Below are 25,405 nucleotides of genomic sequence, written 5' to 3' on the forward strand. Positions count from 1 at the left end.
CGGCCCTTGACCCGATCGACCTGGCCGCTCGCCACCCGCGTCTTGATCTATTCGGCGCGCGCGTCCGATCTCGGAGATTTCGAACCAAGTCTCATCCAACTGCCAACATGAAGAACTCCCGTGTTGCGGGTTCGTTGCCACGGCGGGGATCTGCCCAGAGCATCGTTGTGAACAGCAGCGCTGTCGGTAAGTCGTCGAACAAGAAACCATCCATCCAGAGAGCCGCCGGCTGATCACCATTGAAGCGGTGGATCAGACTGCAGTTTGCTCCCGCCGTCGCTTCCGAGGACTGGGCCACGTCGGAGACGATCCTGGGGAGACCTGCCTTCGCAGAAGAGCAAGCTGTGCCCGGTCTCGATGTTGGGGCCGGGCCGGGCCGGGCCGGGCCGGGCTGCTTGAATGAGTTGTGTATGAGTGTGATGCCCATGGATAGAATGTACCTTAGGTTGTCAGGGGAAAACAATAAGAAATGGAACGAAAAAATATATATATATACCTGTAAACACAAGCAAAAATCATAAAACGGATAGGTTTACGAGTGAACATTGGAGCCAAGCGAAACGACCCGATTTCCCCCCATTATGAGGTAGGTGTGACCCTCGTCAGCTCTACCACCTCAACTCATCAAACCTCCACAACAAAGATCTCTCTCTGCAAACCCACCCACCGTCCCCGTCCCCCCCTTTTTTTTTTTGGTTAGTTAGCCACCTAATTATGTCAGTCAGTCTGTGCCCCTGATTTTGAAGCCCCGGACTTGAGAAGCCAAGGCGCGCAGCTAACCAAGGGCGTACGTAGCTTACTCAGCCCAGGACGTCCGTCCTCCCGGTCCTGTTCTCTCTCCGAGCCAGCTAGCCTACCTACCTACCTCTCTCTGCAAAGCGAATACGGTAGGCAGGCAAATAAGGAGAGCAGAGCCGTTCTCGATATCAGGTGTTCCCTCCGCGGTGATCAGATGCGTGTTTGTGAACAGGCCGGAACGAGAATAGCAAGGTCTGGATGGATCTGTACCGACCGACAGGGTAAGAAAATTTCTTCAGATCCAGTCCCATTTCGAAAAAACCACTTACTTGTACTGCGTGTGGGTGTGCGTGTGAGTAAGGTACTGGGGGTAGATCTGGAAAGAAGAAAAGAATAATAACAACGACGAGAACAACAAGGAACTGAGCGAACAGACGAGCGAGCGAACGAACGCACGCATCTGTACATCTATGGAGCCCATCGCGTAGCGTTTTGACCAATGCACTTATCTATTCAGCTGGTATAAACTCGGCTCTCATGCACTCACTCTCACTCACTCACTCACTCAGTCACTCCCACCTTCTAAGCCGCATCTCGCCCAACATGGAATACACGCGCCCGATTCCATTCCACTCCATTCCATTGCTTCTTTGCCATGCCATGCCATGCCCATCTCTCCTGGAGTAAATGCACATCACACATCACACATCACACAAAAGACACACACGACAGACACGCAAGCTCAAGCCGCCGCCGGATCCATCCGCAACGCCTCCTCCGACCCGCTCGCCACCGACCCCTCCTTCTCATCCATCTCGTCATCCGTCGTCACAGCATCGGTGTAACCATAACCGGCACCGTCACCGTCACCGTCACCATCCGTATCGCCCTCCGTGCCCGTCAGATTGCCCTCCCCCTTCAGCAGCAAACTTCGGATATCGTCCTCGCTGATGATACTCTCGATGCTGCCCCGGCGGAACCCCCCGACGCGCGTTTGCCGCCTCCCGCGCTCGATCAGGCGCTCCACCTTCAGCCGGTTCGCGAGGAACTTGAGCTTGGGGAACGCCGACTGCTGGCCCACGTGCAGCATGCGGGAGAGCTGCTTGGGGTCCGGGTCGGAGAGGATCCGCCAGAAGTCGGAGATGATGGAGCGCGGCCAGATGGTGATGGTGCCCGAGAACTGCTGGAGCCAGATCTCGCTCCAGTCCTGCCCCAGCGGTCGTGGTAGGAGCTCCAGGTGGCGGACAACCTTTAACCATTTATTGAGGTCGAGTTTGAGGTACTGCTCGATAGCGCTGCCGACGAATCCGCCACGCCAGCCGCGGCCGCGGCGATGGGTAACAGGCTGGCCGACCGAGCCGCGAGAAGAGAAGAAAAAGAGATTGATGTGCGGGTTTACCTGCGAGACGATGCTGAAGTTGACGTTGAAGTGCAAGTTCAGGGCTTTGAGCGGGATGTCGGTGCGCAGACTGCCGTCTTTCCATTTGTGGCCGAAGGAGTAAGGGGCCAGTGTTCCATCACGGTTCTTCATCATCAAGACGACGGGATTCTGGATCCCTGGGACGGCGGCGGATGCCAGGACTGCGGACCAAATCACGCAGTCTGGCGACGTGAGGTAGTTGGTGAGGATACTGAGTAGTTTTTAGCGAGGAAAAAAAGGGGGTTGAATAGAAGGTTCTTACGTAGGCGAGTGAGGATCAGCCGGGACACAAGAGACGTTCAGTATTCTCCCAGTCCTTTCGTATGCCTCTTTAAAAGTCATGCTCCCTCTGGTGAACCAAGAGCACTTCCTGGCCCAGTCCAAGGAGTCAAATCTAGCACCAGTCTTCCACCATCTGGGAGCCCAAGTAGTAAAGCCATCCGAACAGGCAGTAATTCTTCCAGCAAGAGCCGGGACCAATAGCTTCTTGAGCTCCTCATTTGTCCGGGTTGCGGCCAATGCCGCGATGAGAGCTCCGCCGGACGTTCCAGTTATAACATCCGGCAACAAGTCGGCATCTAATAAGGCTTTGACGACACCAAAATGGTAATAAGCGAAGGACCCTCCTCCAGACAAACATAAAGCCGTCCTTCCATAATTGGTATGCAAGCGCTTGAACAGGGTCCGCTTTTCCTCCGATCCCAGTTCGTTCGTATTGACCAATATGGTGACAGCCTTCTCCACTTTGCAAGTTGTCAGTTACCAGCGGTCCCGTCAACGCCTAGGTCAAGTCTGGGGGTACATACCCTCGTCTACAAACTGCTGGACCAGATTCTTAGTACCGTAATACGTCTGCGAGTACAACCTCGAGTTTTCCACGCCCACGAAATTATTCTTCACACACGCCTCCACCAATGCCTTAAGATCCTCAACCGCATTCTCCGTCCCCGAATCCCCATGCTGCCCTCCATCCTTTCCTGACCCAGCCCCAGAAGCCGAATCACCCCCCTCAATCGTCCTCCTGCATCTCCTCATCTGCTCACACACCCTCCTCACAGTCTTATGATCATAATACGCATATTCTTCGTCAAGCTTCCACCTCTCATTCCCCAGAAACGCATCCAGCTCCTTCGCCTCCCGGACCCAATCCGCATAATTCGTCGTACCCTGCAGCTTCTGCCTCAGCTTCTCCCTCTTCCCCCTCCACGCGACAAAGTGCTCATACAGCCAGATATACAGCCGCGTGAAAATGTAGCTGACGCCGAGGCCAGCCACCCAGGCGCAGACGACGCCGAGCAGCGGCCACTTGAGCAGCGTGTACAGATAGCCCTCTCGCGTCTCGTCGCTGCTCCGGCGCTGATGTTGTTTCCGCCTGCTCTTCCCCTTGCCCTTCTTGGGCCCCTTGCCTTTGCTGCCGCGGACGGGATTCACAGGCGCCCAGTCGTTCTGCGCCGTGATGAACAGGCTCTCTCGCTCTCGCATGCCCTTACTACCGCGGCTGCTGTCCATGCTCCCGCGTCCCATGCTCGGGCTCGGGTATCCACCGTTCAGCCCGCCCGATGACGGCAAGGGGGACAGCAGATCCTCAGTGGAAGGGCTGGGATCCGGGGCGCTGAGCGCGTATGCGAAGGCTTGCAGGTGTTCCTCGGACAGGAAATCGCGGTCGTAGTCTGGGAGGAGGGACTCGTCGTAACCTTCTTCAGAAAGTGGGCTGGGCCCATCGGTGCTGTGTCTGAGGTCTGCCATGGCGGATCTCTATTCTTCTTCCTCGCCCTATTCCTGTTCTTCTTCTTCTTCCTCCCCTTCTTCTTGTCCTTCTTTGTCTCTTCTTATGCTGGATCTGTGACAGTAGTGGGTGCGCTTCGTAAGAGCATCGTGAGCCGGCTGTAAAATGGCACAGTAGGATCGGTAGCTGTGGCAGGTTTGATGCCTGATAGCTGATGATTGCTGGGTGTCTGGAAAGGTGTCTCTTAGTAGGTAATGTCTGAGTCTAAGGTCGTTGCTGGGAGACTACTCCATCTGACGTCGAATCCAGTCGGATGACGTAGGGCCGTGATACTTTGATTTTGAGACTACTTTAGCCGCATTTTTTCAAGAGTGGAAGGGCGCTGCGGACACTCGAGGATTTCATACAGCAATACAGGTAGGTAATGCTTTGTATGTTATGTAGACTATACGTAGAGCGATTTTTGGATGATGAGAGCTCTTGATCTTCGAAGTCTGCAAATTAAGCTTCTATAGCTGCGGATAGGTCAAGCCTCCTTGTTGGTGAGAGAAACCAGGGAACACAACCCTTTTTGAACAGAACCTACATCCTCAAAACAAACCTGAGTGGTTGGCGAATCATGAAGATGCCATGGTGGTGTTGGTCTCAAGAAGCGGAAGCTTCGAGCTGATATTGATCACTCGACTCAAGTCCGCCAAACAAGACAAATTCCCGCTAGGAGTCTCGAGAGAGACTTCTGCAATAGAGAGAATTATTGAATCGCGATACTATGCTGGGTACAAACGAATTCTGGGAACATCTAGGCAACTTGGAAAACTCCAAAGGCTTTCGATCCTTGCCCAAGAGCATAAGAAAAAGACGACCCTGTAAACTCCGCCCATCGTTATGTTCTTTCTCAGAACCACATAGCCTCTCCTCTCACTGGCCCCGCTCCATCCACACGATTAACACCCCATCCCCCCCCCGACACATCTAGACGTATTGAGACAACCATCTAATAGCATCACCGTAACCTATCCCACTCAGTCAGCACTCAGACTCTCCGATTTCCAAGCCGAGGAAATCCAGCGGCACTTACCTTGTCTCATAACAACAGAGCACATGAAAACCTCAACCGGTCTGATGCCCTCGAGCGGAACCTTGCCCTTGCCCGTCGTCTGATATAAGCCCAGCTGGTGTCGCAACTCATCCTCGCTGACCGCGTCCGGGTGGTCGATCTTGTTTCCCAGCACGACGAACGGAACCTTGCCTAGCTCTTCCATGCTCAACAAGGCGTCAAGCTCGGCTTTCGACTCGCAGAGGCGCTCGTGGTCCTTGGCGTCAACTAGGAAGACGATACCGGAGACCTCTGGGAAGTAGTCCTTCCAGAGACGACGCGCTGCTCTTTGTTAGCTGGTGCTGATGCCCGTGTCGGCTGTAGGCATGTGCGGAGTGTACCTTGTTGATGGCCGCCCAAGTCGAAGGTGGTGAATTTCACATTGCCGATGGCGAGTTCTTCAGATGCTGGCATGCTGTTAGTGTACCGCAAGTGCTTGCGCTAATAGCTGTCTGCGGGCAATACTCACTGGGATGAAGCGTAGGTTGGAGGATAGCGACCCGATCATTCTGTACAGCATCCCATTAGCAAACCATTCTCGATGCAAACGAGCCGAGCAGCTATGTGTTCAGAGCGGCATAACTCCCCCTGCCTCTGGTGTATCCCGATCTCGCCCATGACCTACCTTCAGCATATGCAACAGCGTTGTCTTTCCAGCATTATCGAGACCGAGGAAGAGGAGTTTGGCATGCTTGTTCATCAGTCCCAAGGACGCAAGAGTCTCCCAGACTATACAGAGATAAGTGGTCAGCTTGTCAGTTTCCAAGGTGACTTGATCTGGCTAGTTGACGCCATCAGAGCAAGCTACTTACACCAGTTGACGATCCACATCTTTGCTGTATGACTTTGAGAATTCGAGTTTGGAGTGAAATGCACGAAGGGTGTTGCTTTCGTGAGGTTGTTCGGTTGTGGAAGGCTATCGGAGGTTGTCGAAGCTCACGTCAATCTGGCGTCGCCAAGCCTCTAGCGGCGATACTACGAAGGGGAGAGAGAACAACAAGTAATGAGCCTGGTCCGTGCATGCTTGGTCATCGAGGGGCGGGAATATCAAGGTCGTTGTAAACAATCGATGAAAATGCTATTAACCGGTAAAATCGGCATGCTCTTCGTGATATTAATACTAATACACATTGATTGTTTTCTGCCATCTCGTTTACTCACTTTCGAATTTCATCTTGCTCCAGAGCTTTTGACGCCGCGTACTCAGCTCACCCAGTCCATTCGAGGGTGCACGGACCAGGCTCACTCATGACCGGTACTTGTTGTTGTCCCCATCGTGTAGCCCGACATTCAAGGCACCAATCCGTGTTCGTGGAATGATACTACCAGAATCCGTACTCAAAATCCAAACGGTTCCCTGATTCTTTTGTAGTCTACGAGATCTTCACCTTCAAACATGGCGATTCCCTACCAATCACTCTTCCTCACCTACGGAAGATACCCCGGGATTAAATCAAAGTATGATAAGTGCAAGTTCATAGCTCGTGCAAAGCGAGCAGACTTCCTCATCTCGGCTGCGAAAGCTTCTTCTACCGTTAACTCCGGCCCAGCGCCATAGCAATGACAACATCATCTAGCAAAGACGAACGAACACATTTGTTGATGCATGCAATCTAGGTATTCCTCGCTTGCCCAGAGAGAGAGCCAAATATACTCCGCAAAAAAACCTCTCCTCCCTATCCAGGTCCCACATCTAGCAGCCAGAGAGCAAGGAAAGCAAGCAAACCAAAACCTCCATCAACAATCCCCATCAAATCCCCATCAATCCCCATCGATCCTCAACAATCCCCAGACTCACCCTTACATTCCATCCCACTCACTCTCATAAGTCCTTCCTATGTATCCATCCCTCCATCCGTCACTCGACTCCACTTCACTCCACGTCAGTACAAAATCCGCAATGCCAAGCCAAGAACCAAAAGACGTCCAAAACAGCCGGCGGTCTCAGAATTCCCATCAACCCGTCGTCTCCAAACGTAATAAACGAAGGAAGAACAAAACAAAAAAAAGCCTCGCACAATGCTACCTGCGCTATGCAATAATACGAGGACTGAGGGATGCGCCGCCTCCTTTCCTCGAGAACAAGACTCCATGCCGCATATATCCCGCTAATAAGAAGAAAACAAATGAAAGCTGACTAGTCTGTCTGATGCATGCGAAAAATGAGATCCTGCTCGCGAAAATGATGAGAATCGGTTCAATCAATAGGTTGTCAGCTCGCTCGCACGTGGTTTCAATCAGTCAAGCGATCGAGTCGCTGCAACGGAACAAGTTCCCATCCAGGTTCGTTCTCTCAATGTGAGAAGTAAAGCAAGAAAGAATCGATGTAGGAAATAATGGACCTGTATGTACAAAAGTCTACAAAGCCAGCCCACGCAGCGGTGGTAGAAGAGAGTATTTACATCGGGGCAGAAGAAAGTGTATGAGAGGGACGAGTAGAGTGAGCATCAACCACGATGCACAGCTCCAACGCCCGTGTCTCCGAAGATCTCGTCGATAAGTGTCCGACAGTCTAAGCAGACAACATGTAAGGATCCTGTTTACCGCTCTTTGCGGCCATCAAGAGTCCTACTTCCCGCATCCGCTCGGCACCTCTCCCAGGCAGAGGCGGTCTTCGCTCGGACTTATTCTTGCGATTGCATTGTTTTTGCTGGAGTTTATCCTTGCGACGTCGACGTTTCTCCTCCAACCCCTTCACAATATCGATGGCTCCACGCACGTGACCGCTCACATTATCCTTGCCTTCGTTGCCGTTGGCGGCTATCAGACGCGAGGCTCTGTATTGACGGCAGAACGCATTCGGGGTGCGTGGCAGAGACTTGGTGTGTGTGAGTCCAGGACGGGATCCGAGGGGTGCAAATTTGATACCCTTGGCAGAGATTGGTGATGCATCTGGCGATTGAGCATTCTGAGCCAGGGGAGGAGACATTCGCTTGGGGGAGTGCCCGAAGAGCTTCCGCGGAGGTGGTGAGCGAAGACGATGCTTTGGTGGAGGCGGGGAATGAAGTCTTTGCTTCTGAAGCGGCGGCGAGTGCAGTCTCCGAGCTGGTGGCGGTGAGTGAAGTCGCCTTGGGGAAAGACCCGGGGACCTGCGACGTAGAGTTGTGGAACGATGACGGCCATATTGGTCATCGTCCGATTCTTCAAATCTGCCATGCAGCCAGACTGGCTCCTCGCTGTCATGAGCAGTGTCCACCACATCATCGTCGTCCTCTCCGTCCTCTGGATCGGAAGTTGGGAAGCTAGGATCGATGTCCTGGGGTGTCTGCTTGTGTTTGGCATTTCTCCTAGCCTCCATGCAGGACACATAGGCTTCTTCCAGGGGGCGATCCTCGTCCAGAGTACCACATACGAAGTCGGTACTGTCGGGTAGGTCTGGGGTTCCAGGACGGATCTTGATAGGGCGCCGTCTGGGTTTGCGTGCTCCTCTGTCAGGCTCCATGTGATTCAGAGAATCGATTGACGATGTTGAAGCTGTACGGTGAGCCGAAGGACGATAAGCTGCATGTTCCAAGGAATCTCTGCCGGTTGCCCTTTTTCCTGGGGTCCAGAACGAGAACTCCCCCTCGGCATCGCTCTCGTCAGAATCCGCAAATCCGGCTTCGTTGTCGGACTCGTTGCCATCAGATGCATCCTCGTCGGAGTCGTAGGTGGTCTCTTGGTCGTCATCTTCATCCCCGTCGTCGTCGTCGTCGTTTTCGTCGTCAGAACCACTCGCATCGCCTTCATCGATATCCTCCAGATCTTCTTCCTCTTCTTCTTCCTCCTCCTCCTCCAATGCCTCCTCCTCGGCTTCAGTACCGAGCTGGCGAATGGCATTCTCCTTCTTTAAAGTATCGCCAATTGTCAGCTTAGCTCTGGTGGTAATCTCGGCGTCCTTGCTGATCCAGTCATCTTCCTGCAGTTCCTCACTTGCGAACTCGTGGAATCGAGTGGCTTCGGATTTGTTAATGGTAGTTTCGTCGGCGACGATGTATCGTGGCTTGATTCGGATGGCCACTGGACTTCGCGAGGCTCTTCGAGCAGTACCGGTCGAGTCACGGTGAGTGGCACGAGCAGGTAAGGCCTGGCGGGATGATTTCCTCGGAAGCGAAGGCGATCGGCTCGAAGGTCGTCTAGGATTCTCCGAGGGCTTGTTCTGGGAGGCAGGAGTAGGTTCCTCGGCAGCTGCCCTTGGTTGTGGCCCCGAACAGGCGAATTTGATCGTAGACCTCCTCGGCTTTGGTTCTTCAACAACAGCTAGTGTTGAAGTGACGGGTTTCTCCCCCACCTCTTTGAATGCTGCATCTTTCTTCGCGTTACCACCTGCCTCTTTATTTCCGTCGCACATGAACGATATGCATCTCTTCCTTGGTACCTCCACAGCAGGCTGAGCCCTTGGCGAGATGCTAATCACTTCCGACAGAGGAGTATGGCCGATTGTTTTTGTACATGCAGCCATGGGCGCGGGCTTCAAGAGATACGGGGCAAAATTCGTGTAGGTGGTGTTGGGGAACGGAGGACTGGGCGTATTTGTTCGTGCGGGACTTGTAAGACCACCATCGCTCGTGAGCTCTGCGGTCGACGCAATGCTGGCATTGCTCATCATAGATCGCCGACGTGTCAGGTCCTTTGTAATGCTAACAGTGGTTTTGGAGGTCTCGATCTCCTCTGGCGCATGGAATGCCTTCGTCAGAAGAGACTCCTTGCGGGTGCTCTGGGGCCGAACCAGAGACTTTTGGAAGTCGGTATTAGATTGAGGAAGTCGGAGATGATTATCTGGTGGCTCATCGACTTCTGCTGGCACGTCCTCGTCTGCCACGTCTGGAGTGGTGGTGGCGGATTTTTGGCGCCATGTGAAGAAGTCCTGTATCCCCATATCGCGTGTCTGATCGTAATGCTGGTTCATAGTAGAATATGTGAAGGAGCGGGTAGGATTGACCGCGTCCGTGCAGCTGAAGGTGGATCGGTATTATTAAAGTCGAAGTTATAGGTCACAGGCCGGGTTGCGACTGCAAGGGGATGGTCGCGAAGTCGGCGGGACGAAAAAGTGGCCAATTGAACTGAACTGAATTGAATAAAATAAAAGACAGCTGCAGACTCTTAACGGAATCGGAACACGCTGACAACTGAGGCAGCTGTAAGCAGGGTCCAAGGTAGTGGCCGAGTGCGTTCTCAAGACACTGTCGATTGGAAAAACCGGTAGTGTTATCGTCCCTAGGGACCGTATTGCTATAATCTAGACGACATGGTCTGCGTGCCAGAATATCCAAGTGTTACTTCGATGAAGCAGCAGCAGGGCGGACGAGCCGACGTCGACTTTTGATTCGCGATGGGAGAGTAGACAGGATGGAACGATGGCGACGGTTGGAGATGAGGGGGGGGGGGGGGGGAGAGGTGGAGGTGGAGGAACAAGTGCTTATGCGTAGTGGAGGAAGAGGTGGACTCTTGGAGGAAGAAAAGTCCGAGTGCCAGTAGAAGTGGAAGTGAACGGGCGTTCTGAGGTTGCGAGCACTTCGGAGGCTTTGGGCTGCGGTGGAAGAGCCAAGACCGGCGTTCTGACAAATATCTGATACACGGCGGCCACAAGAATGTTGTGGGCTTGGCAGCGTACGAGGCCGATCGATCTCGGCGATTCTCTTGGCCGCGCCGAGACGGTGTGAAGGAGTTGGAGATTTGTTATTGTTGTTGAAGTTGTTTTTGTCGTTATTGTTGTTGTTATTGTTGTCGTGAAGGGGAGATGGGGAGGGGGAGGGGGAGGGGGAGGGGGAGGGAGGGGGGTTAGATGTAAGGAGGGAAGAGATGGAGTGAAGAGGGAAATAAGAAAGTAGAAGTGGGTTATGGATGGGTGGGTGGGTCGAGGACGGCCGGTATTTTGGGCGGCTAATGGACCTCGCCCCATAAAATTTAATTATGGTATAAGGTAAGGTAGGTAGAGCTGGGCAGGGTAGGTACCTTACCGCAAACGGTTACCTTGCTCTTGATGACAATTCAACGTACGTACTGTAGAAAGGAGTAAAAGATATTTTCATCACAAAGGAGTTGGCATGTTTTGGGTTCGCATTAGGTAGGGGACTGGGACGGCGATTACAGATCCCTTCACTACTGGCATCTCTTCTGCCTTTCCCTCACTTTGATACGTGTATGTATATGTATGTATGTACTACGTACGTAGTAGAAGTATGTAGTAGTATGTATGTATGTACGAAGTATGTACAAAAGTATGTATGAAGTATGTACAAAAAGTATCTACTACCTACTCTATCCATCTATCCATCTACCGTATCTACCTGTCTATCTATTAATTCCATTCACTATACTTTCTCTCCGACCAACATGCGATGAACATGCCCTGGGTAAATACCAAGACTCTAACGACATTCATCTACGGATATCCAGGGCCAACCCTCCCTCATCATCCACCGCACTCTACCTGTAATTTAGACTCCGTAGCTAACTATCTTTACAGTACTATCTGACCGCGGCGCGCTTTCCAGGGTATCCCGTTCGCCCTATGTCCCGGCAGTCCAAGAACTCTGCCCGGCACAACAACAGGAGATGTTGAGAAGACATCAGCATCAGCCCCGGCATCAGACCCCTCTCTCCCTCAAGAGGAGGCATGATGACTATATCATGATTATCAGCATCATTATGATTGTCACGATCACCACCACTACCACCATCATTATCATCATTGACCCCGCGCTAAATTGTAAACAATCTGGCAGTCGCGGCAATGGGCAAAAGACCACCGCCCCTCCCCCTCTCTCCCTGTCCCCCCAAGTCCCATGACCCTCGGGACGATGGAGAAATACTTTATGTCAACCGAAGAGGCAGAAATATACTTCCCCCAAGCACAAACATGGAGTACCGCAGTAGCGCACGAGTGTCCCCAAAGTAAAATTACCTACCCGACACCCCAAAGCTCAAAGGGTCTCGGAAGCCAAGAGTGGCGACGTCGCATCCTAATTAGAAGAAAGTCCGTGGCTGTACTGTAAATGAGTAGCAGCCAAAAGCGTCCCAGGTAAACAAAACGGACGTACGTAGGTAGTACCTATATTCACTCTACCGGTAGAACAGAAACAGAAACCGAACAAACATAACCTACCGGTACAGGATCATTAATGAGCAGGCCGCGGCTTTACCGCGGATCGAGCGACGTGACCAGACCCGACCCGACCAGCAGCAGCAGCCCTTCTTCAATTTGCTGCCCACCACCCTCTTTCCTTCTGTCACACTGCATCCGGGCGATGGGTGAGTGAAAGGGTGGGTGGGTGCACAGCAGCACGCGACATATGTCGTGTAATCGGTGGCGTCCTCCCCCCTCCCCCTTCCTCGCCTCCCGGATATAATTCCCAAGCCAAGAAATAAGACGTGGGCTGCAAAGCATGTTATTAGTTACCCTTTTGAATCTTGAATCTTGAATCTTGAAATCTTGAAATCTTGACAGCTGCACCATCTACTCTGTACCACTGTTTACTACATACTGGCTGCACGCAGGCAACCACACACACACACACACACACACACACCCCCTCCGTATACGTACAGATGTAAACCCACGGCGCTACTCCTTCCGTATGTCTCTCTACCAGTTTGCTGTCCCTTCCGTCCGGTGAGGAATTCTCTCGGATCGCACCGCTGCCGGCGGCCCGACCAGACCAATAAGCGACGATGCGACCGCTCGAATCGGAAGATCGGCTCCGACCTACCTAGGTACGTAGTACCTACCTACCCGTACGTCGATTCCTATCCGTCTGCTATCCGATGCCTTCGAACACCGAACCAAAGCACCATCGTCAGAATCCCGAACCCTGACCGCCGAACTGCAACTCCGTGCAGGGGATGGATTTCCCTCTGCCCACTCCCTCCCTGAACCCAGCCGCGGAGGGAGACAGAGGAGAGGAGCCAGGGAGCCCCCTTCGACGGGAACGTGTGGACGTGTCGGGTCATGATTATTACCGTATTATTCATATGACAACTTGGGTGCCGCTAGTTGTGGGATACTATTCTAGTTTGGGATGTAGTTGTCGTTGTATATCCGGTGCATGCGGCAGAGGCGGGCGGGACTTATCGAGCAGCTAAGGTAGCTACTACGACCTACGTACGTATGTATGTATGTGTTCGGGAAATCCTCAGATGCAGCATCGATCGGGGCGAGCGAGAGCTTGCCCCGTTCCAGCTTTTGCAGCACATCGTACTTTCCGTAATCTATACCTACGTACCTACTTGTGCGACTATGGATTTATTACTAGGTACTAGTACATGCGCGGGCGCACCGACAACGGCTGGATCAAAGCCTTCCCGGCGGTAGTAGGGTAGTAGGTAGTAGGTTCGTGTGACGGGCGCTTTTGCTGGCGTGACAAGAATGACAATCATGACATCAATCCATCATTGTGTAACCCCACCTTATCCGTCCCTCGTCACGCGTCACAATTCAACGAAGAGAGCCAGAGACGGACGGAAAACTAAATTAAAAAGAAACCCCCCGAGGCGAGGCGGTCAGGGGGGGGAAAAAAAAATGTGTGTGTGCGGCCGCTGATTGATTGAGCGGGTGGGTGAGGTGAGAAAAGTGAAGCGAGCAAGGTAAGCAGTGAGACGTGTCGGGCATACTGTAGGTACAAGTATGTATGTATGCAGTAGGTAGTAGGTAGCAAGTACGGATTCGGGGAAATGAATCTCGGTGTGACGCTGGGCTGCGTCGTGAATCAAACGAAAAGAAGAAGGGGAAGGAGATCTCTCCGCGTACGGTATATGCTTTATCTGGATCGCGAGACGATGATGTAGTCTTTCATATATTCAAGAGTTTGTAAATTGGGCATGCGGCACGCCAGACAAATGTCATTTCTCCATCGCTCTGGCGCTCTAGCGCTCTACGTCGCGGCAGGACCTGCCAGAAACGGCGTTGCGAGAACAAGAACAAGAACAAGAACGAGACAAGACTCGGCAGGGATGAGGCAGTTGCAGTAGGTACCTTCCGCACAGAGTACAGATGCGCAGACAGCAGCAGTAGCAGCAGCAGTAGCAGTAGCAGCGGGCGGGACATGTGTGCTCCGGACGGTAATACGTGAGGGATTAATCGACACCAATCGTTCTTGCTAGGGGAGTGCTACGTAAGTGAGTACCGGTAGAGAAGAAGCGAGCGATCGAACTGGATTTTAGCGAGACAGGAGAGCGGGAGAGAGGGAGCTGCAGCGCTGGCTTTTCCGACTCCGACCGGCAAGGGAATATTCTCCGGACGACGCTAGCCTTGCGAGCTTGAGGTACTACGGTACCGTACTGGCGAGCCCTACGCCACAACTACTGACTGACTGTACGCACGTACGTTACTTTGAGCTATAATACGGAGCGGAGCAGAGTTCCATGCCAGATGGAAAATACGGTATGCGGGAGAATGCGCACGGAGAGGAGCCCAATTTTCAAAATGTGAAAACTGACTGAAAAACAATCGGTGAGGAAAGTCTGCTTACACGCCTTCCAGAGCGCCTGTTGTGACGAAGTATATAATGTAGGCCGTCGCATCAGATGACCTCGTCACCTGCTATTCCTTCCCCCCCCCCCCTTCGCTAACTTCATCGTCTGCTGACTGCTAATGCTATTCTGCTGACGCATGGTTCGGAGGATAGCGGTACAAACGCGGAGAGTGGGTTCCTGATGCACCGGTATCGTGTGTGGAAACAGCTTGAATAACCGGTAGGTCTATATCTACTGGTAACAGAAACGATATGGGTTGGCGCCAATACAGGGAGCAGCAGCACCGGTGGGCGCTTCGCAATCTGAAGTTTTCCTCCGACTCCTTTCATTATTACGCGACTTGGAGCATGCCCCATACAGGCTGTATTTTCTCTGATAGCGTGGTACGCACAGCGGTGAAGCATTGATACCGGTACCATGCCAAAAGCAAGGGGAGGGGGACGCTCCGTAAAGCCGTGCAGTGCAGAATCTCGAACTGATCCCCAGATAGGATTTCACGTCTTGCAGAGAAGAGTGTAATACGGTAGGTACCTAACCTAATGACTTCGTATACTTACAATATATGCTCGTCATTCCGCCACCTCGTCGCCCTATCGAGTCTAGGTGTACGACCGGTACATATCAAAACGCATACCAAAACGCAATTCCAAACCTACGTCATGTCACATCACCTACTACCTATCCCTCCAGATGCAATCCCCTCTCATCTCTCTCCTGGCCGCTCTGGATCTTGGACTTGCCCAGTGCGGTACGCGTCGTGGAAGATTGCGTCTATCGCTTGCTCGGTTTGAACAGTACACTTGGCAAGAGCAGGTGCCAGAGTATAGGAATACTAGAAGGACTGAGGGTCCAAACCGGCTTTGAGCCGAACGAGCCTTCAGCACACCTAGGTCGCATCGCATGACCGAATGCGAGAGCTGTCTCTCTGAACGCCTGCTGTTCTCCCTGTGAAATGTGAGATAGGTTTATTGCCCTGTTGCAACTGGCAGGCCCTCCCTACCTGTCAACTGATTTCTAAATTGGTGTGGTGGTGCGTTGCTAGGTACTAGAATCTGGCGGCAGCATAGCCTGCCTCTTAGCTTCGTTTACTGTGCCTTGGATTCTGTATCATGACCTTTGGCTGTCCGTAGATATGGGGTTCGCCACCTGATTGGCTTCGCCATCTTCTGCGCGAAGTATGGATAGAAGCGTTCTTGATCGGACGTGTCGTACTGACTAGATAGATAAGTCAAGACATGCGATTTGATCACGTTGCGTTGTTCCGCAGCTGGACCGACTTCGATGCGACACATATGGATACGGGCTGCGAAGTGGAATAGTGCTCATCTGACGAGGACGGAATGCCAATTGGAAAGTATAGAATAGCAGAGTTGCCATGCGCCGCTGCCGGCTAAAGAAGGGCCCATAGTGGTCAACCTCTCATGAGGTGTGGCACTTCTTCAGACGGCATCTACTGAACGAAACTTTTCCGCGCCTCAAATTTTTTCGAGTTATTGCTGTCAGAGACAGGAGCTGTGTACAACAAGCATACTGGAACGACCAGAAAAAAATACATGAAAATAGAACGCTAATAGGAAACAGTATGCCAAGACGAGTGAAGATGAATCTTAAAAGCAGTACTCTAGTAGGACCGAAGATGCAAGCCCGGCAATTCGGAAATCGCGTGGACTTCAACCACGCAAGCGTTGTGATAGACATCAGATTTTCGCTCGATGGTTCGAATTGGTGCCCTCCATTCGATTAACTCGACCTGGCCTGCATGCATCAAAGCATGTTCACCTCGGATCGCTGTTGAAATATTGGTCGGATAGATAAGATAATGCTCCTCGGCCGTTTGAATTCTTGTGATAGTCCACCGGCTCAGAGTCGGAACGGGCGTACACTTCGATATATCTAGTGATGTCAATAAATGTTAATCATAAATGGGTGGCAGCACGTAGGGCTGTATTGCGTTTCTTGAGAAGACCCGGATAAGGTAGTCTTGGAGCGGTAGTTGATCGACGAGTGTTCTAACTTTTTCTTTTGCCGCCTTCATGCGTCAAATCAAGCCATCGCTGTAATCAGTAACTTGCTTCTCATTATTCTGTGGTAGGAGTTAATCTGAACGCGTTTCGGGGTTGCCGACCTGACTGGATGTAGCTTTGCTTCAGAGCCGCATCATCCGTCACATGATCTCACTAGTGAGAGCCGAGTTGCGAACTCCAGCCAAGCTCTCGCCGACGAGGCATCTAACCCAACCGCAATTGAATTCTCAATCATCATGAACTCCCTCAAGATTGCTCGTGCCGCTCTGCGCGTGCGCCCTACAGCTATCAAGGCACCTCTCGGACGCAGAGGATACGCTGAGGCCGTCTCGGACAAGGTTGGCAGCTTTCAACAGATTTTGCGGCCATGGCTAACAGCTTGCAGATCAAGTTGAGCTTGGTTCTCCCCCATCAGGTACGTTCGAGCTACGATATGGATACAATTGAGAGGAGCATTGGCAGTTGGAGAGGATGGCGGATCAAACCGGATGAAGTGGGGAGATCGAGGCGGGAAATGTGGTGGAAGGGAAAATTTGGCTGACTGGTATTCTACAGTCTATCTACAGGTCGCAAGGTGTTGTCCAAGTCAACATCCCCGCCGAAACCGGCGAGATGGGTATTCTCGCCAACCACGTTCCTTCAATTGAGCAATTGAAGCCTGGGCTGGTTGAGGTCATTGAGGAGAGTGGTGGAAGCAAGCAATTCTTCCGTGGGTTCCGCCAATACTCAGCAGTGGTCTCTGGCTAAGGAATGTTTTACAGTTTCCGGAGGATTTGCAACTGTTCAGCCAAACTCGGAATTGAGCATCAACGCGGTTGAAGGATTCCCATTGGAGGATTTCAGCATTGAGAACGTTCGATCCCAAATCGCGGAAGCGCAGAAGATTGCTGGTGGAAGCGGGAGTGAGCAAGACATCGCTGAGGCAAAGATTGAGATTGAGGTCAGTCTGGCGTAGCGTATAGGGGACTTGGGACTAATATGAAGCAGGTTCTGGAGAGCTTGCAAGCTGCGCTCAAGTAAACGTGCCATGGGTCCCAGTTGAGCACGGCAGACTTATAGACGGAGCGCTTTGTACATCATTGTTTCTTGAATGCATACCACGGAACTTCCCGTTCTGTTGACACGTTGTGACAAGTAGACCGACGGTCGCTGCTTCCTCTTGCAAGTCAACCTTGAGAACCCCATCCCCTATCTATTCCCCGCATTCACTATTTACTTTCATGGCATCGCCCGCAGTCTTTTTGTCAAGCAGCTTGCAGATTGCAACTTTTTCAGTCACTCTCTTATCGAACTATTATTTCCTTTCATTTTTACATTTGAGATTCTCCCGTGGCCCCGATGTATCCGTAGTCGGATGATGCGTGACTATGGCCACCATCCGCTCGTGGCGACCTCCTGGCTCGGCATATTACGACGGTACCTCCTCTTCCGAGTTGTTGCCTGCCATTCATGGTCGAAATTGCTCTCGAGACGCTATTCCTAAGGGATCTGTTGCTTCGCGCATTCGATCTCTACAGGACTTTCGAGGATCAAGTACACCGAAGCCTACAACCGCTGTTAGGAAATACGCTCGAGAGGCTTCACGTTCCGGATTTGGTCGCCGTGTGAATCCCCGTTTTGGACATCCCGCTATGCAGAGTGCCCAGCCTGATGAAGCAACCCGGATCGAAAGCAGGCACAGCTATCTCGGCATCAAAGCAATCCGGACCAACCACGAAGCAGAGCACGGCATCGCAGGTGCAAGTGTTCAATATAATCCAGCTCCTTCAATCAACGTCAAGATGGAGCAAGAGCTGCACTCAACAGCGCAGTACGATGCTATCTTCCCAAGGGGTAGTCTGTCGAGGACCAAGCCTACAACTCGAAGTATCGAGCCTCGCAATGGTATAGAGCCAGATGTGCTGATAAGGATCAACTCCTCGGGTAATCAGTCGCAGCACCTCACACGAACGCCGACTTCCAATAGCACTGCGAAGAAGATCGACGCGGACTCGTACCGGCACCGAGTAAGGCCTCGACGATTGGATTTTGGGGAATCGGAAGCCTCGATTGCATCAACGTCCACAACCCGCCGACAAGATGTTAGAGATCTTTTTGAAGAATATGGTATACAGAGACCGGCAGGACTTGCTTCCAGGGAGGTCTCTCGCGATTTGGGCGAGAGCACATGCGGACAACCCAAATACTGCCATGTGTGTTCGTGCAGCAATAGTCATACTTCGATGAAGTGCTGGAGATGTAGCCACCGATTATGCTACATCTGCATTGATCATCTGCCGTCCACACTCGAGGAGGTAAGTCCTCGCTGCTTGGAACAAAAGTCGCAGAGAAAAGATCAACGACAAGGGAATTCGAGGCCAAAGGAAAATCGAAATATAGATAATGACCCCGTCAAAAAGCTTCAGCCAAGGCCTGGTCCAACTCCTTTACAGCCAAGATACGAGCAGCCTGCAGTTCTGTCACGGAAGCCTTCAAGCTCGCCCGATAAATTCCCCGGCTTCTATGGACCTGAGCCTGATGCGAAGCCACCCAGAAGAATTCCCTCAAAACAAGATCCTGTCATACCATTGAGACATAGAACAGCAACAAGTGTGAAGGATAATCCTTTCATCATTGCCGACCTGAAATCGTCTCGACAGTCGCTTCGTCTATCTCCTCTGAACACCCAGGAAGACTTCCATCATACATCGCATCACCACACGAAGCACCATCGTGCTGTCAATTTTCCTTCGGGGGCATCAGAAGCGATGAGCTGTAACAGCAAGATTACACTGCAACACATTCACGCAGCACCGTACCAGAGAAGACAGTCGAAGAAGCGGGTGCCTGAAGGTACAGATATTGGTTACAACGCAGATACGAGCCAGGTCGATTATGCAGCCAAACTTCCATCTCGGCGTCACTCTCAAATCTCTGGGAATAATCCTCCTTTCACCCACTTTCCGGACTCCCCGTACTCGCATTTCACTTGCGATTCCAGACCAGACTCGTCAGATTCGCCGATAGCGAAGACTCACTATGTAATCAAGCACGATATCCCGGAATACGTTGAGTGTCACGGTTATCCTCGGACCGGACATGCTCGGCACGGTAGTCCAATAAGCTCAGGAGTTGTCGGTGAGTGTCAACATTGTCTAGATGATTGCCAATGCGCAGCCTGTCAGTATAGTAGGTGATCCGAAGCCCATTTTTCCCGATTCAGGATACTTTTCCCTTCTACAGTCATTTTAGTGAAACCTTCAAGAGGCTACTACTAACCCCCCGTGCTTCTATAGCGCACCACAGTGTACGATGCTGCACACACACGGATCACAAAAGAGTAGTCCATCATCACCACACACCTCAAAAGAAGGCTATCTCTCTATGCCCTCCAGAAGCTGTTTCTCCGTGCCCTCCAAACCCTGTTGTCGAACAACTCAATTCCTCACCACTGCCCCAGCATCCTCATGTCTCAGAACCTCAGAACGGATATTCCAGGAAATTGGATCCAGAGGCTGTCATCGAACATCATTTGATCACAAATATTGACAAGACAGACAGTTTTGAAAGACCAGGACCCTCAGCGCGTTCGGAGGATGTTCCAAAGGCTGATAAATCGCAGTTCTTGACGTATACGTCTAATCAATGGATAGAAAGTGACAAAAGCACGAGACAAGAGAAGGCCAGTGTCTCCAACGCGAACGGTCAGACTCTAGGCAAAAGCTACATTAAGGAGACAGCAGCTTCCGCAAAGGATGAATCTACAGTATCACGACGGCCATCTCAAGAGCGCTCAAGCGTCGATGCGAGGGCTGAGCGAACAGGCGGAACATGGTTTACAATCCCCTCCCATCACGAAGATGAGCGTAGTCATCAGAGGCGAGAAAGCGGCACCGTTACCTCGAGGAAAGTTTCTGTGTCCAAAGAGGAGAAGTATGCCGCATCCCCTGGTATTTGCAGCCCACGGACTCAAGGCTCACCCCCAGTGTTGAGAGGGGCTTCCAGATGGTCATCCACACCGTCTCAGCTGAACCAACGAAAATCCGTGCAGGCTCTCAAGGCGCAACTTCTGGAGAATCGGGAGCAACCGAAGAAGACCCAGAAAGAACGCAGTCAACTTTCCGAACGCAATGTAGTCGCAGAGCTTGCCCAGAAAATCGAGGAACGAGGATCCAGAATGCCAGGCATTGAACCCTCTGCAGCCAGTATCCGCAGCATAGGTAGCGAAGGCAGCAAGCGTAAGAAATGGAAGTTGAAACTAGTCAATTGGAATCCGCAGGGCAAGAGAAAAGCTGGCAAGGAACATAATCTGAGTGCCGATGAGATTGTTGGCAACAATGGAAAGGCCGATAGTTTCAAGTCGCAGCCTTTGGTCTCGGCCACCAATCTGAACTGGATGGATGAATTGAATATGGGTGGAAAGGAGCCCCATTCGCGAGTTGATGCAGTTGTCAAGGAGGATGTTGGGCCGGAGCATCAGTCTGTTTGGAAGAAGGGGTTTGAGGAGGTTAGCAGGAACAAAACTGTCGAGAGGGGATATCTGGGGATTGTGGGCATCACAGTCCTGGTTCATTTGGTGGGCAGAGAGGACCTGGTAGCTCGTGCTGAGAGTTTGACTGGTGGTGGCTTGAAAGAGAAAGATTGAATGAAGCATAGCATTGAGTTTGCATTCTGCGAGAGTGGAATTCTCAAATCCAGGTCGCCTTCGATACGATTGGACCCGGGTGTGTTTGTTTCTCTGTCCTTGCGCCTGTTTCTCATACTGTCTTTCCCCCGTTCATAGATAGGAAAACTGTTACATCGAGTTTTCCTAGGTTATCGACGCCCCCACCTCCGTTTTGCTGGACTGAACTTGAGCGGAAATTTCTCGAGGAGGCACTCACCCCTAGTGATGATGACCGGCATCGAGGAGGACATGAGGCTTACCTACCTTACCTATCAACAGTTTCCCACCGTGCGCAGCAATCGGTTCGGAGGACCACGAGAAGATCCGCATGGTCGCCCGCCTTCCTCACACCGATGTACTCCGCGAAACCCAATCGATTGCGGACCGCGCACATACAAGTCGACTGACAACCTGATACAGAAGAGCGAATCTGATTCTATCACGGGGCCATCACAGAGCGCAATGTAGGCATGACACCTCCGCTCTGTGATCCCGCGGATCTATAGCCTCCGTTTCTTCAACCCGGTGATCCTCGTCGGTTCGGCGCGTCTGACGGCGTTTATATGGATCCCATGCTCAGAAAGATACCGCGAAATTTGACTTGGATTGTTTGGATCCGACACGGGGGTGTGTGTGCGCGAGCGATCGGTGATCATCGCTGTGCCTTACCGTGGAATCCAATTTGCTTGTGTGCAACTCGTGGTCTCGGAGGTGAGAGAATCTGGAGTGGTGTTATGGCATACGTAGAACGGAGCGTTTCTCGGGCGGTAGAGGGGCTGGTGGTAAGCAAGCAGGTGGGTTGTATTAAAGGTGCTTTTTTTACGCGAGGCTGTTCGTCAATCGTCGGGCTCGCTTAGGTAGTAGGGCCTTTTTCCCTCCTTACGTACCTACCTACATCCTTTCGGTCTTCATCGGCGTACGCGACTGCGGATCGGACGCGACTGCGAATATTTATATCGGTACCCTACTCCTAAATTTTGATATACCTACAAAATACGATGCGCAACATCACCTTTTGATCTACAACTGCGTTCTACGATTAATTCTAGGGTCGAAGACGCATTTATCCGCAAAAAGCCTTTGAGGGTTTTTTAAAAATATATTATCTGAAGTTCATCAAAAGCTTCGCTGCCGGGGCAACAGGCTGTAGAAAATCCCGAATCGGTTGCACAGCAACGACGAATCGTTCTTTCGTAAGGTTTTGAGAGAGAGAGAGAGGAACGAGACGCTCGCTGGGTACCGTATCGCAAGGGGAGTCGGTCGATTTGGTTTGGTTTACGCAGGGCGGAGCGCGAGCGTACAAGGTTTACACGAGAAGGCTTTGCTGCAAGCTTTGAGTACGCTTGATACCGTATTCGTTCGACTTTCTCGAATGGGAAGAGATGTGATACTTGCATTGCAATAGCGTTACGAGCGTCTGGTTTTACGGCTTCGTTAAAAAAAAAACAAGAACAGAAACAAAAAGAAAATGTCTTTTGATCGATTCTTTTGAAAACTTGATCTTTTTTTTTTGAATAGCGATGGTTGCATAATTGTAATCGATACTATGAGAGACCATTCTTGATAGCGGGACTGTTTTACCTCTCCTTGATATTTGATACCGGAAGCGATACCTACCATAAAGGGTAGTAGGGGGTCATTTGAACGGTCCTCTGATCCTCTTTTATAAGAGACGGCTATTGGACCGCTTAAATTCAGTACTAAGCTCTTTTCAAGAATAGTTTATAGAAAAGACCGTCCTATTGAAAGAGACCGTTTTGTGGCCGTCCTACAGCCGTCCTCGTCTATATTTTTAAAACAGGCTTATTAATAAGCTCGTTTTAAAAAATTAAAATAGTCCGATGACCATTTTAAAGAAGATATAGTTATAGATAAAAATTATCTTTTGAATGAAATTGTTTTAATAATAATTTAAGAAGTTCGACGCCAAGATATTTCTCGGTATCGCTGCTACGGCTTGTATATCAACGCTTTAATTTTTTTATAATCGAAATCGATCGATTTAGCAAAAGTTTCCCCGCGTATGAGGGCCGCCCCTTGCAGCCTTCGCAAAGAGGGAGTATTAGTATAAAAGGTGTAGTAAATGGTTAAGGTAGTAATAGGTCGATTAGCAGCTAATAAACAGAGTATTTGCTTACTAATTCACGTTCTCAAGGACGGTTTTAAGCTCAGGGACGGCCATGGGACGGCCATGGGACGGTCTTAAAACGCTCGAAGACGGTCCCAAGACGGTTCTTATACGAAAAGACGAGTATTTAAAAAAAACGATTTAATCGAATAAAATAGTTTTATTTTAGCTACGATTTAAATAATTCAAATCGTTTGTTTTCAGATTCTATTCAATCTTAAGTATAGGCCTAAGGTGATCCACTAGCCATGCCAACTTATTAAAATCGTCTCTAAAAGAGATGGTTATCGGACGATCAGCTGACCGTCTAAATGCTCCTGCTTTCCCCTTTAAGGTTGCTTCTGATCCGCAATCGCTTACACCGACTAGGACTGAAAGGATGTAAGGAGGCCCACCTAAGCGAGCCGCCGATTTCGATTAATCATTAATCATTGTTGCTAGGTAAAGTGGAAGGAGAGCAGGGGGCACGTGCCACTAAGACAGTGCACGGACCCTATGCCTTGGCGCTGGTTCCTACTACCGCACAACCTCACCCCAATTCCTAGCCCTAGATAATACGAGTCAAGTCAACCAACATCATCAGAACAGCTTCCTCCTGTGACCTACCGGTAGTATTATCACTAGATAACTACCAGCAACAATTATCTATTATGTTTTAAAGAATGGGGTCGAGGCTGTGTCGATAGTCAGAAAGTTGAGCACCTTACAGATTCACGAGTTGAAAAAGAATTTATACGCACCATGTTCGTCATCCACCACCTTGAAGTAAGACCTTACACCGAAGACAAATTTACTACAAGAATGACTAACACTGGCAGCGGAAACAAATTCATTTGATGCAAAATTCCAGACTCTACTTCTATTCACTTATACATAGCCCGTCTTTCATCTCCCCGTTTCTGCTTCACTTTTGGCCCTGCCAGTCCTTTCTAAACCCAATGAAAAAACGCTTCAACATACAGATTTCTTTGATAGAGCATAAGACATCAGTTTCAAGTCGGATCTTCGAAAACTCAACACAGGCTTCGGATACGGTAGAACTTCTCCATGTCGGGCAATAACCATCCTTCTGATGAACTCAGAAGAGAAGGATATTAAAGCCAGGAAGAAGGCGATTCAAACCAAGAACGAGGCTATCGAGACGAATCTCAAGGCGATCAAAACCCCCAAGACCGTTTACCAATCAAGACCCACCACCTCAGTGGAGCGGCCCCGACCGAGATTTTGCTGGCGCCGATGATGACCCTGACTATCGCACACAGCGACAGTTACATCATCAAGGACCAGATTGGCTTTGATTACGGAAAAGTTGCCACAAGCTAAATGAGGGACGAGGATACGTCGGACCTGGCATATTCTATCCTAGCGACGTTGTCAGGAGGATAGGTTCCAGCGGGGACCGACTATGGCAGAGCCTTTCAGCTGTGCGGCCAGAAAAGCCTGACGCGCCTTTAGGACCCCCAGGATCCGGGCTACGGGCGCATATGCTAGGCAAATGGCGTCTAGATTGTAATGTGGGAGTGTGGTAAGGGGAAGTTGGGAGCTGGGGGTTGGAGGTTGGGGGTTGACGCTTGATTGCGAAAGTACCCATCAGCGTGGGCCACAGAAGTTTCAGTGAATTATTCCGGGTTGAGTGTGGGAGAACTATCTTCTAGTGTCAATATTCACGTAAGTAGTATAGTCACGTGGCCAGCGGCCTATATATTATACTCGGGCACCATCACTGAGAGATGCTACAATCTGAACCAAGCCTAGCACATCCAAAGACTTCGCTGTACTCGATCTTCGCTCTACTATACCTTCGCTGTATTTGATCTTTGCTCTACCATACCTTCCCTCACTTTACTCCATCCTTGCTATACTCCTTCCTCGCTATACTCTATTCTCCCTATACTCTACTCTCGCTACTCTCGCTATACTCCATTCTCGTTATACTTCGTCCTCGCTATACTTCGTCCTCGCTATAATCCACTCTCGCTATACTCCATTCTCGCTATACTCCATTCTCGCTATACTCCCCATCGTCGCTATACTTCATCCTTGCCATACTCCATCCTCGCCATACTCCATCCTTGCCATACTCCATCCTCGCCATACTCCATCCTCGCCATACTCCATCCTCGCTATACTCCATCCTCGCTCGACTCGAACACCATCTCCCCGCGAAGACTTTCC

The 25,405-nt window shown here is 51.0% G+C and overlaps 7 protein-coding genes across 7 annotated transcripts; 4 read left to right on the forward strand and 3 right to left on the reverse strand.

Moving 5' to 3' along the window:
* Window positions 1-107: 107 nt before the first annotated feature.
* Window positions 108-852, forward strand: L3040_000980 (uncharacterized protein; the record flags this gene model as incomplete). Its single annotated transcript, XM_066155382.1, has 5 exons — window positions 108-129; window positions 179-186; window positions 246-408; window positions 531-586; window positions 796-852. The coding sequence occupies 5 exons, from the start codon at window positions 108-110 to the stop codon at window positions 850-852; spliced, it is 306 nt and encodes a 101-aa protein (XP_066013403.1).
* A 628-nt stretch (window positions 853-1,480) lies between these two features.
* On the reverse strand, window positions 1,481-3,904 carry L3040_000981 (uncharacterized protein; the record flags this gene model as incomplete). The annotated part of the gene is made up of 3 exons (XM_007289388.1): window positions 1,481-2,369; window positions 2,421-2,901; window positions 2,965-3,904. 3 exons carry the CDS (start codon window positions 3,902-3,904, stop codon window positions 1,481-1,483), a joined length of 2,310 nt encoding a protein of 769 aa, XP_007289450.1.
* Window positions 3,905-4,856: 952 nt separating this feature from the next.
* On the reverse strand, window positions 4,857-5,811 carry L3040_000982 (uncharacterized protein; the record flags this gene model as incomplete). Its single annotated transcript, XM_007289389.1, has 6 exons — window positions 4,857-4,897; window positions 4,963-5,262; window positions 5,322-5,387; window positions 5,450-5,489; window positions 5,606-5,709; window positions 5,793-5,811. 6 exons carry the CDS (start codon window positions 5,809-5,811, stop codon window positions 4,857-4,859), a joined length of 570 nt encoding a protein of 189 aa, XP_007289451.1.
* Window positions 5,812-7,492: 1,681 nt separating this feature from the next.
* Window positions 7,493-9,868, reverse strand: L3040_000983 (uncharacterized protein; the record flags this gene model as incomplete). The annotated part of the gene is made up of 1 exon (XM_007289390.1): window positions 7,493-9,868. The coding sequence occupies one exon, from the start codon at window positions 9,866-9,868 to the stop codon at window positions 7,493-7,495; it is 2,376 nt and encodes a 791-aa protein (XP_007289452.1).
* A 6,487-nt stretch (window positions 9,869-16,355) lies between these two features.
* On the forward strand, window positions 16,356-17,477 carry L3040_000984 (uncharacterized protein; the record flags this gene model as incomplete). Its single annotated transcript, XM_007289391.2, has 7 exons — window positions 16,356-16,369; window positions 16,498-16,521; window positions 16,573-16,795; window positions 16,843-16,872; window positions 17,013-17,166; window positions 17,219-17,397; window positions 17,445-17,477. The coding sequence occupies 7 exons, from the start codon at window positions 16,356-16,358 to the stop codon at window positions 17,475-17,477; spliced, it is 657 nt and encodes a 218-aa protein (XP_007289453.2).
* A 347-nt stretch (window positions 17,478-17,824) lies between these two features.
* On the forward strand, window positions 17,825-21,081 carry L3040_000985 (uncharacterized protein; the record flags this gene model as incomplete). Its single annotated transcript, XM_066155384.1, has 3 exons — window positions 17,825-18,563; window positions 18,837-19,574; window positions 19,913-21,081. 3 exons carry the CDS (start codon window positions 17,825-17,827, stop codon window positions 21,079-21,081), a joined length of 2,646 nt encoding a protein of 881 aa, XP_066013404.1.
* A 2,890-nt stretch (window positions 21,082-23,971) lies between these two features.
* L3040_000986 (uncharacterized protein) lies at window positions 23,972-24,553 on the forward strand (the record flags this gene model as incomplete). The annotated part of the gene is made up of 3 exons (XM_066155385.1): window positions 23,972-23,995; window positions 24,049-24,125; window positions 24,331-24,553. 3 exons carry the CDS (start codon window positions 23,972-23,974, stop codon window positions 24,551-24,553), a joined length of 324 nt encoding a protein of 107 aa, XP_066013405.1.
* Between the last annotated feature and the right edge of the window lie 852 nt (window positions 24,554-25,405).

This window comes from Drepanopeziza brunnea, assembly GCF_022702325.1.
Source record: "Drepanopeziza brunnea f. sp. 'multigermtubi' strain 214-2 chromosome Unknown ctg1, whole genome shotgun sequence".
In the NCBI taxonomy this organism is placed as follows: domain Eukaryota; kingdom Fungi; phylum Ascomycota; class Leotiomycetes; order Helotiales; family Drepanopezizaceae; genus Drepanopeziza; species Drepanopeziza brunnea.